The sequence below is a fragment of the Furipterus horrens genome, unplaced genomic scaffold (genome assembly GCF_987537825.1).
Source record: "Furipterus horrens unplaced genomic scaffold, mFurHor1.1.pri manual_scaffold_11, whole genome shotgun sequence".
Taxonomy (NCBI): domain Eukaryota; kingdom Metazoa; phylum Chordata; class Mammalia; order Chiroptera; family Furipteridae; genus Furipterus; species Furipterus horrens.
The window spans coordinates 91044919-91057126 of NW_028327181.1; the positions used below are offsets into that span (position 1 = coordinate 91044919).

The 12208-nt window shown below is 36.6% G+C and overlaps 1 protein-coding gene across 3 annotated transcripts in view; it reads left to right on the forward strand.

Annotated features, from left to right (window-relative positions):
* The window catches only part of HELZ (helicase with zinc finger), a 129279-nt gene that overhangs the window by 50874 nt on the left and 66197 nt on the right, over positions 1-12208 (forward strand). For all 3 annotated transcript variants that reach the window (XM_090291094.1, XM_090291096.1, XM_090291095.1), the window contains exons 14-15: positions 5955-6288; positions 7097-7227. In XM_090291094.1, the coding sequence (XP_090147220.1) occupies positions 5955-6288; positions 7097-7227 (465 nt within the window). The remainder of the gene's footprint in view (positions 1-5954; positions 6289-7096; positions 7228-12208) is intronic.

A 12208-nucleotide genomic window follows, 5' to 3' on the forward strand; every position in this document is an offset into this window, starting at 1 on the left:
GCATGAACACATTTTTATATGTAGTTTTCCCTTTAAATACAGCCTAACCAACTTATTTTTCTTTCCCAAGCTGCTTTATTGGTGCCTTATCATTAATATTATTAATAGATATTGAATGCCCATTGAAGGATATACTCAGAAAAGGAAAAGTGGAAACTTAAGTGTACCTCGTGTTACTCTATTTATAGAGTAAATATGATCTAGCTTTTGGAAAGTATTCAAATTAAATACATGTAAGGTTTACAAAGTCAGATAGAATACCGTAGTTTTCATTACTCAAAGACTTTACATTGTGGTCCGTTGATGGTCTCTTAAAAGACTTATCAGTGATGTCAGTACACAGTTCTAATGAAATGGTCAGTTTTTAAATAACCAGGACAGTGGTTTGTATCATATACATCATTCTCATTATCAATATGCATGTATTTTATATTATAGTGGCTTCTTTTTCCTTATGAAAGAACACTCATAAGTACTAGGGTGAAACAGAGCTTAAAAGCTTACAAGAATAAGATCAATAAGCTTATGGATTATTGTTTTTAAAATAGTATTTTAAATAGAAATTTGTCTGAATGAAAAAAGAATAAACCCTACAAACTCGTGGAGGTCAGATTCTGATCAAGAAATTAAGTGGATGAAAATCCCAAGAGCACCTTGGAAAGGCCTCTAAAGCCTGTTAGAGGGGCTTAAAAATATCTGCAGTATGAAATGAGCACTGGTGGCAAACTCAGTTGCTGTATTTCTGGAGGGCTATTTGCAGTTTGTTTTAAGGGTCTTTAGAAAGGTTGCACCTTTTGGTATATTAATTCTGCTTAGGAATCATCCTGAAGAAGTAATCAGTGGTGAAGATAAAGATGTCTGTATACAAGTGGTTTTCAAAGAATAGTGAAGAATAAGTTAGGTAAATTGTGATATGGCCACATTGAGATTATGTTCTTGAAGAATTTTTAAAACAGTGAAGATAGTCATGATAAAATATTAGTGGAAAATATGCTAGTTATGAAACCTTATGTACTGCACATAACAGACACACATATGAATATGTTTGTATATAAAATATTGGAAGGAGTTCAGGTGTTCTTGTTGATGGAATTATAGGTGATTTTTATGTTCTAATATGTAGTTTTCTCTCTTTTTGAAATGGTCTATAATAAGAAAAAACAAAGAGAAAGGAAACTAACACATCAATTGCAATACTTGATAAACATGGTGTATTGCCCTTAGATATGAAAGGAAAGATTGTGGTAAGATAGAGCGTAGACAGTGAGGTAAGATAGTGCATAGTCTTTTTATAGAAGCATCTGTAGCTTTTTCTACTTTTTTCATCTTTAAAATTAATTGTAGTTATTGACTGAAATAGAGGTATTTACAAATTGAATATAAATTTGTGGGATAACTTTATTTTAAAATATTTTATTTATTTATTTTTAGAGAGAGGGGAAGGAAGGGAGAAAGGGAAACGTCAATCTGTGGTTGTCTCATGTGCCCCCAACTGGGGACCTGGCCTACAACCCAGGCATGTGCCCTGACTGGGAATCGAACCAGTGACCCTTTGGTTCGCAGGCTGGTGCTCAATCCACTGAGTCACATCAGCCAGGGCTGTCAGATAACTTTTGTCGTGTTATATACAGTAAGATCTACTTTTGCCCCACCCTGTACACTAACTACACAGGAGTTTCAAAGAATCTTAAAGATAGAAATGTCTAAAGAGACAAGTAGATAGTTACTGTGTCAGAGAATTCTGGAAAATTTCCAGTGATTCTTTGACCCAGAGGTGACCCTGGATATGAAGGCTGGTAAATTACACTTCTGAATTTGTCAGGCTTATAAAATTTAGTGAAGTACAATACAGATTTGGTGCACATTACAAAGAAGCAGTTCCTATTAATTATTAGAGTTCCCTCTGAAAATAAACTAGATGGAGATCTCAGAGGGTATCTGTAAGCAGAGAGAGGACAGATAACATAAATTGTAAGGATATTCAAAAGTCTTTGACAAAGCTTCATACGTTGCTTTAAAAAAGCTATCTTTTGTTTTCTTATTTACCCTTTAAATTAATATTTCTGTGTATTTTAATGTTGCCTTGAATTTAACTCACAGTTTTAAAAATTCTTTAAGCACAAGTACCGTAACTGAGGTATATTTAAAAAAATGGATTTTGGGGAGATTGGTATGCAGCTAGTAAACTATGCTCTAGTGTAGGGATCAGCAGACTTTTTCTGTAAAGGGCCAGTGTGTAAAATTTCAGGCCTTCTGGACTTTTGTACAGTCTTTGTTGCATATTTTCTATATTTTGTTGTTTTTGTAAAAACCACTCTTAGTCAAGGAGACCTCTCTAGGTATTTATTTTATTATGCCAGGCCTGTTCTAAGAGGTAAGAATATAGCAACGCCCTAGACAGGTAAGGAACATAATATTTAATTACATTAATCAAATAATGTACCCTGGCTGGTTTGGCTCAGTGGATTGAGCGTCGGCCTGCGAGCTAAGTGTCGCTGGTTCGATCTTCCAGTCAGGGCACATCAGAGAAGGAAAACTCTGACTCCAAAAAACCTCCGCTGCCTTGCGGCATACCTCTTCAGGGGAAAGGCTAAGGGAGTAAACCCCGACAGAAAATCCGGAGCCGGAGTCCCTAAGGCGGTTTGACGTTGTAGTCAACACCGGCAACTCCTGCGGCGCACCTGAAGCCAAGCTGTATTGACTCCGTCTTTCCCTTGGACCCTTCAGCTGCGAAGAGAGGGGGGGTCTGCTGCATGGGCAACAGCAGACCCTCCATATCACCCTGCCCAGGCTCTGTAGCTTCAGCTTCACTGGAGAGGACACTCCAGCGTCATCGCAAGATGTCGATTCAACACGGGAGGAGACAGATACCGTGTCACTCCCGAGTCGGACTGCACAGCCATTCTCGGCGGTGCAGATAGACTCTTAAGAAGCTACACCATCGTCTCTCGAGACGGACGGCTGCCGCCGCCGACTCTTAGTCAAGGGCAATACAAAACAGGCTGAAGGCTGGATTTGGCCCTTGGGCCATGCTCTTCTGAGTTTGATTGGGTGATTTTTTGCTTGTCTGTCCAAGCAATACCAGTCATGAAAGCAAAACCAGGTCACCCGGAGAATGGTGAGGAATGTTTTGTTGTGGGTTGAGACCCATCTTAAAACCCGAAGACAAGGGGATGGGTAAACGGCTCCTTCCTCGAAGTGAGTTGGCTGTGGCGTGAGGGCAGCAGTGTAGTCTCTGCGCACTGAGATGTGCCTCTTCGAGACTTTGCAGTCACGCCTACCCGTGACGGACGGGGTATTTCCCGGGGCCCAGAGAACACGTTGGTAATTTGTGATCTCGGACAACTTAAGCAGAATATTACGAATCCTGGAAGTAGTACTAAGGGAATTCTTACAGGTTTCTTACATTTTAATTAGAAGGATTGGACTATATTTTTACATGGTCACCTTAGCGTTCCTTTCTTAAAAATAGATGGAAATGAAGCCTCTCAAGATTAGACAAAATATTTTTACCTTGAGGCTGGATTTAGTAATTAAGTTTATCTTTTTTTAAGAAAGAGATGATTTTTCAAAGCAGTCCAGAACTGAAGATTTCTTTTTATTTAAGTTTTACTGTGAGATGTGTGGAAGCGGAAAGGATAATACTGCATTAATTTAAGTTTTAGAAAATGCTTCTGAGTTCTTTCAAAGGTTTTTTAAAACTTCAGTTGGCCTCAAGTACATATTGATATGCACGCTATCTTGAAGTGGAATCTATTTCATTCTAAGATGCACATTTCAAAAGAAAGTGACCTTGGCTGAGGCTGTCGAGCCCATTGGACCGTGCAGTGGCGCTTAATCAGGTTGTGGCCGCTGGACGCGACAGCGGGCGGGGCCGGCCGCGGGCCGCCCATTTCCTCGCTCAGATGGAGAAGCCTCCACCGTTACACCTCGTCCTGTTTCTGTGCCGCAGTGAAACCAAGGGTTGGCGTATTACCTCGGTTGATTTACGTTGTTCATTTAATCAGAAATTGTAGGAAGTGCAATTCACTGTGTGGCTCTGAAAGTTTTAAAAACTTATACTCCAGATGGATAGAGCCATATTTCTGTCAGCTTGAAGTGTGGTTTTAAATCGGTTGGAAATGTGGCTGGCTATTAGTCTGCCGTTCCCCAAAGGTCAGGAATTACGCAGGCTTCAAGGCCGATTTCAAATATGGCATGCAACAACGGAAAGATGGTTTTTGTTCTTCCTAAGGATTATCTTCGTTAATTGTAGGATATATTTTCTATTTTTGGTATTTCTTAGTTATTAAATCTTAAAAATACATATGATTTTAAATACTTAAGAAAGCTTACTAATGTAATTGAGTTTTAGTCTATTAATCTTTTAGAAAAAATAAATATTAGTAGTTTAACTTCTGGACAGATTTCACAAATTTGTTGAAGAATAACTAATATAAAGTAGTTGAAATGAGAATATGGTGCCTGGAAAAAATTCAGATTATTGCAAACACGTAAAGTGAATTTAATGAACAGAATTTACTGAGTATTCAAAATAGTAAGTTCTAGGCTCGTCTTTGCTGAGCAAACACATTTTCTTGTTTCCTAAAGGTTTGTAATCCATTAAGGGAGAGAGACCTATAAAAATTTTTTTCTTTTTCTTAAGAATTTATGACATTCCTGACATCATGTACATAAAAGATGACCTGAAAAGAAAACAGTTCGTTAGTACCATTAAAAAGTAGTCTTTTCCTGCTCTGGCCAGGTGACTCAGTTGGAGCATTGTCCCGTAACCCAAAGATTCCCAGTCAGGGCACATCTAGGTTGCTGGTTCGATCCCTGGTTGGGGCATGTACAGGAGGCAGCTGATCAGTGTCTCTCACATTGATGTCTCTGTCTCTGTCTCTCTCTCTTCCTCCCCTCCTTCCCCCCTTCTCACCCCCCCCACCTTCCTTTTTCACTAAAATTAATAAACATATCCTTAGGTGAGGATTTCTTTTTTTTTTTAAAGTAACCTTTTCTACAAGTGGATATATAGATTTTAAAACAAATTAATATTTTCATTCAAATATGTTTAAACCTGCTTTGGCTGGTGTGGCTCAGTTGGAGCATTGTCTCCTAAACGGAAAGGTCGCAGGCTCAATTCCTTATCAGGGTGCATAGGAAAAGGCAACCAGGTGGATCGATCTCTCTCTGTCTCTCTCAAAAGCAATGAAAAAAATGTCCTTGGGTGAGGATAAAAAAAGATGTTTAAACCTTCCAAGAGAAAATACAAAATGTTCTCATTCTTACCACGTTGTCTTCAGTCTTAGCACCATTTCACAGCGCCCAAGGAGGAGAGCTGTCAGTTAGCTTAAATGTTTCTTTACCTTTATATTACTTGACTGTATGTAAATTAATCTTGATTCTTTGTGCTTCTTTCATACACATGTTCTAATTCCTGCATGAGATCTGCCTTGATGTAGCCATAAATGAAAATTTATTTTGGATGTTATTCATTAACAGTATTGAAAGAAACTTTATGGTTAGAATTTTTTGGTAAAATTTACTTGGAGAGCATCAGTTTAATGAAAGTACATTGCAGCTTTAATGCAGCGCATTTCCTTCTGGTTCTAGGAGATTGCAAAGTCTTTTTTCCAACGGCGTGGTCAAATACTTTCATAGTAATTATATGTAATATTTTATTCCACTAAAAAAGTCAGACTTGGCTTCATTTTAAATGCTCATACTTTTAAAAATGTGTGTATTCTTCAACACAGTTGTTTAGTATGTGTCTTGTTACTGAACAGGAGTTTTGTTTGTTTCCGGCTTGGATTAAAGGCAGACAAATAGTATGTAGTTTGTAGCTCAGTGGAGTGGAATTGATAACGAAGTTTTAATTTTTTTTGTTTATGTTTGATTTATTGGGTTTTGTTCTTCTAGTTTTTAAGTCCTTTATGTAAAGTATTCAAACTGGTTTTCTACTTCTGATTTAGGTTCAACCTTAAAGTGCAGCTGCAGATCCTTGCAAGCTTCATGCTCACTGGAGTTTCTGGAGGAGCAAAGTATGCTCAGAACGGACAGCTTTTTGGTCGCTTTAAGCTCACGGAAACACTTTCTGAAGATACTTTGGCTGGGCGGCTGGTGATGACCAAAGTCAATGCTGTTTATTTATTACCAGTCCCTAAGGAGAAGTTAGTACAGACCCAGGGAACCAAAGAGAAGGTTTATGAAGCTACTATTGAAGAAAAAACAAAAGAATATATATTTTTAAGGATATCCAGGGAATGCTGTGAAGAACTTAATCTTCGGCCTGATCATGACACACAGGTATGTTTTGAAGTGTGGCAGCAGGCTCCTTACCATCTGACACTCTTCTGGTTTGGCTTTCCTCCTTCTGACGTAACCCGAAGTGCTTTACCGAGTCACCTCTGGTAACTCTCAGAGAAAATGGATTCTCTTTAAGTAACGTTTGAAATGTTCCAATTTTATACAGAGTCAAACTTTCTGATTAGAGTTTTACATCAGCGATGGAAGAACTGATTAAAGGAAACTAAGTTGCACCCTGGGACAGTTCTCATCTGAAGTTGTATCTGCTCCTGTTTTTGTCTTTGTGGATTCTTAGGTGACTGTGTGTTCAGTCTGCCATATTTAACTGGAAAGCTAATCTTTTTCTTTTTAGCCGTAAAGTGGTGAATATTATTTATTCATTGTAAATTGATAGTATCTTAGGGTTGGTTTTTATCACTCGAGAGATTATATTTCACAGATGTTCTACTGGTTGTATCAAATGTATGATATTTTTCATAGGAATGGTGTAATCGGGTAACCTTTATCTAGAGATTAATTTGCAAGTGCCTTAGTTTCTTTAGGTGGAAAATGATGTTAATAACAGTATATACGTCATTGGTACTATTAAATGAGATAATCTGTGTAAAGTGTTCAGTACAGTGCCAGACACTAAATAAACTAAGCAACTGTTAGCCATGATAATCATTATTAGAATATAATTGTACTTTAAAAGAATCTAAACTTGTCCCCCCCCAAAAGGTTGTCTCCACAAGGTATTCTAGTGAGCTGCAATTGTTGATATTTTCTTTAGTGCTTCAAAAACATGTGTTTTTATCTTGTATTTCAGGTTGAACTTCAGTTTCAGTTAAATCGATTACCCCTCTGTGAAATGCATTATGCGCTAGACAGGGTCAAGGACAATGGGGTTTTATTTCCAGACATCACTATGACCCCAACCATACCTTGGAGTCCCAACAGGTACAAAAAGATACCTCATTAAAGGAAGTTACGTTAATGTTAAATTAAATGTCTATCAACTAACTCAGGCATGCTTTTGTAAGAAACTTTCTCTGTGTTCTTCAGGAGACATTTTATTAGTTGAGAAATGAGAGTAAGAACATTTAGAATGAAATATTTGCGTTTCATCATCTCTTTTCTTTGCTTTTCCTCTGAGTCTAAATGAATTCTCTTGCTTTTCTCAACAGCCTTAATTTGATAGGATGCCAAGCAATTTAGCAATATTCCTGAGTAGATGTTGAATGGGAAAATTAAGGCTTTTCTACAGTATTTCAAATAGTTAATTTAAACTAATTTCTGAATATAGAAGACATTTTTATAATTTATCGAGGTGGAGAAAGAATCATAGGAAATATCATTTCAGAAACTATTCGCAAGTTAATAGTTGTGTAAATATTTTTCTACTGAAATTCTATTCAGGATGTCTTTACATAATATAATTAAATAGGATATGTCTACCAGTGGTGACGCCTGCATGCCAACATCCTTCTTTTCGTCCTTTGCGCTGGGCTTTATCCTCTTGACTTCTGCCCCTGCTCAACTCACTCCCATCTTCTTTCCTTTTATAAATCTCAGTTGCTCTGTACAATACTAGCTTACTTATTTATCACTTGTGTCCATCAACTCATGGTATGGTGGCTCTCTTCCATCTCTGGTGGGGCTCTGGTTATCTTCAATAAGTGGTTTCCAAGGTCACCCTGGGTGTTGGCGCCCAGCTGGCAGGTGGGGGAAGAATGAGCACAGGGCATCACGTAGGAAATGTTTCTGGGCCAGGCCCAGAGGTGGCATAGATCTCGTCCCCTCACATTTAATTTCTTCTGGTCCTAAAAATAGAACAAAACAAAGTATGCCTTGCAGCATCAAATAATTTCTCCCTTGTTTTCTCTTACCCTAACTATTCTATCCCCATTTTTCTTTTTACTGCCAAAATTCTTTAACAGGAATAGTCTACATATTTCCAATATTCTTATTTATTCATTCTCTAATCTGTTTTCTACGTCCTTACTCTCTGGAAAGTAATCACTGATCTAATTGGAAAAAATCCAGTAACATCGTCTCAGTTCTCATTTGATTCAGCTTTTCTGCTCTTTCCCTTTCTTCTCATTCTTACAGCCTGGGCTTAATTTAGAGCTGGACTATTTCAGTCCTCTCTGGTTGGTCTTTTGTCCTGCTGTCTGTGTCTCTTTTCTCTGGGCCAACCCTCATATTTCTTTCAGAGTGAGTTTGCTAAAATAATCATTTCATTCCACTGCTTATACATCTCTGAGGCTTCTTGATACATAGATAAAGTCTGAGCAGCCTGATCTCAGACTCTATTATGTGGTCTCGTTTACAGCAATTTCCAACAGTATCTTCTCAGTTTATTTTTATTTTTATTTTTTTTACTTTTTTCTACTTGACACACTCTTTTTCCTTTTAAATTCCCATGCTCTAGTCATGGAATTACCTTGAAGTTTGTTTAATTTGCCCTACACTTATTTGACACCTTGTCTTTTAAAACACTATTTAATTTTTTTTTAAAGTTCTGGTAAGCTCTACATCACATAAAACCTGTATCAGTCATTTTTAGGTGTACAGTTCAGCAGTGTTAAGTATGCTCACATTGTTGTGCAGACCATCCGCAGGACTTTTTCATCTTGCAGAACTGAAACTTTACACCCATTACACTTCACATTTTCCCGACCCTAGCCCTGTCTTCTCATTTGTAAGTGATATTTTCTCCCTGAAATTATCTTTGCTCAGTATTGATCTATTAAAGATCTGTCTTTCAAGATTTAGTCCAGTCAACTACTCTTTCAAGTAGAAAATCTTATCCTTTCATTTCATTATTTCAACAAATATTTATTGAGTGCCTACTATGTGTTAAGTTCAGTGAATTTTGTGTTTTCAAGCATAATTTCTCAGTTGTGTACATTTCTGCTGTTCTATTAGACTCTGAACTTTAAAAAATTTTTATTATTTAAAAAATTTTCAATTACAGTTGAAGTTCGATATTATATTAATTTCAGGTGTACAGCATAGTTTTTAGACATTTATATAAACTTATATAAGTCTAAGACCTGATAAGTCTAATACCTACTAAATATTTTTTAATTTTTAAATCTTTATTGATTTGAGAGAGAGAGAAAGAGAAAGATATCTGTTTGTTCCACTTATCGATGTGTTCATTGGTTGGTTTTCCTTTTTTGTTTCATAGTAATTTTTATTAGCAAGTAAAATATTTTAAACAATCCATATAAATAATATATTTTAACATTTTCTTTTTTAAAAATTGTTTTTCTATTACAGTTGTCCCATTTCTCCCCCTTTGTTCTCCCCTGCTCCACCCCCCGCCCCCTCTCCCACAGTCAATCCCCATTTAGTTATCCATGTCCACGGGTCATTTATACTTGTTCCTTATTGGCTGATTTTTGTCTATGTCTTGGCCAGGGATTGAACCTGAAACCTTGGCGTACTGGGCCAATACTCCTAACCTACTAAGCTATCTGGCCAGGGCCTCACTGAGTTTTTTAAAGGAAGAGACCACATCGTATTTATCTTTGAATCTCCAACAGGACCTTGCACATTATTCATATATGACGCACTTTAATAAGAATTTCAATTTAAAGAAGAAATTAGGGTTTCAAATGTGAGGCCATGCCAGTATTCGGCATTTACTTAACATGCTAACTTCTGAAAATTATATAGTACATAACAATGTATTCAAATACCCTTGACTGCAAGTGTTAATTGTAATAGTTAACTAAGAAAATTTCAAGTAGCAGAAAACTTTTAAGCAGGCAGAGATTCCATATCACTATAATTATAAATAGTAATCAAAATGTATCTGAGTCTAGGTACATACTGAGAAATCATTAGCCATTTGAAATCTTTTCTGGAGTAAGGTAGAATATAGATAGATAAATGAAGTCGAGAAATTATTTTTGGGCATGTAGTATATAAATTAACTATAACAATGCATAGGCCAGGAAAAAAAGAACTTTTTGAATTAATTTGGTTTAGGGAATAAAATAACACTTATTTTATTCAGAATAAACTTGAAGAGACTATACTGTTTTAAATTGTGAAAATCAGAGATGACTTCTCAGCATGTATATTGTAAACCTTCTTTCCTTAGTAGGTGGCATAATAAATCAAGACATATGTTTTACTCTTTGGCTTTCTATAAATGTTCATCCTTCATAACCAGAAACCATAGAGCGGACCAACGTTGTTAAAAATTTCTGATCTACTCTGAAGCATTTATTTACACTGAAGTAATTGAGAAGTAGAATTGGTTATATAAAGAAATATTGATGTATTTTAGAATTATACTCAAATCTGTCATTAACTTTTAGATTTATACTTATGTATATAATCTAATATCTCCATTAATAAGTTAATTAAACTTATTACATTTGAAAGATTAGAAGTTGTTTTTAAAATTTTTTCTTGTTTTTTGAAAGTGTACTGGTCAGGTTCAGAAAATACAATAATAGAAGCAAACATTAATTGAGCACTTATTGCTCAATTATTTTTCTAAACAGCTTGTATGCATTATCTCATTTGATCTTTGTAATAATCATCTGATGAAAGTATCATTATTTCCATGTACAGATAAAGGCACCGTGAGGTTGGTATCAAAGAATCATAGTAATCGGGTCAATACCGGGTCAATATCGGGTCAGTAACAGTTTACTGACCTACATGTGGCTTCGCCATCTAGAGAGAGAGGCCCAGAGGCAGGTGATCCAGGGCTGGTGCAGGGCTCTCAGTGCTCTCAAGGGCTGCGGTGTCCCCTTCTCTCTGCCATGCGCAGCACGTTGGTTTTCTTCCTGATGCCTGTTGCCTCATGATTATAAGGCGGCGGCTCCGGTTTTATTTATCATGAGCTCAGTTTAGCCAGATTAAGGAAGAAGGCAAAGCAGCAGAAAGTGCTTTTTTCTTCTGAGGCTTTGTATTGGTATAGAAGCCCTTCTGAGGAACTTCCACCTACATCTCATTGACCAGACTTGGGTCTCCCGCAGAACAAGCTGGGAAATGGGGTGTTATAGATCAACAGAGGAAATGCAGAAAGGGTGCTGTGGATGATTTGGGATAACCATTCCATAGTGTCTGCCACCTGTATTAAATCTATACTTAGCAGTCGCCTATGGCAACTTCCTCCTTTGTAGAAGGTGAAACATTGCCAGGGACTGGAAGAATTATGAGTAAATAAGCTGGTTAATGCTTAACTCTTTGGAGCAAAATGCTTGAGTTTTAGTGACTGGCTTCCAGGATATCTATCTAGTGTGACTGGTCAAAGTCCTTTTGTTTTTTACTTAGTTGTTTTCTAAGGTGTTATGTTTTGGGGGAGAATTTTGTTTGAAATTATAATACTTTTTTAAAAACTGAAAGTGTTAAGAAGGTTTTCCATAAATAACTACTTTCTGGTTTAAGTAGTGCACAACCTCATAGAGAGGGAATTTTCACTATACCACGTCCTTCTATTTCAGGGTTATTTTGTAGGCACTTTGCAAATTTTCTAAATCTCTTTACACACCCTTTCTATTTTGGTTCACATCCTTATCATTTTTACCATAGTTGTGTTATTTAGTATTTTAATTGTAGTTGTGAGAAAGAATGCTGTTGATTCTCCACTGGGTTGGATCCCTTTCAGCATCTGCTGGCCATTTAAATCTTCAAAACTTAGCCAAGTCATAGAAGGGACACTAGGAAGCTGGATCTCATTACAGCAGCCACTTGTGCTACCATGACAGGTGTTCTGTACCCTGAAAAATATGACTTATGTGTATTACTTGTGCGTGTGAAAATATTAGAAAACATTTCATGTTGTTTGGCCTTTAAAAAACTATTTTTTGAATTAAGAACTTAGTAAGGTTTGATTTTTTTTCTTAACCAGAGACATACAAGTTTTTTTTTCTTCCTTATTTTAAATTTTACAGAGATCTTTCAGTGGATT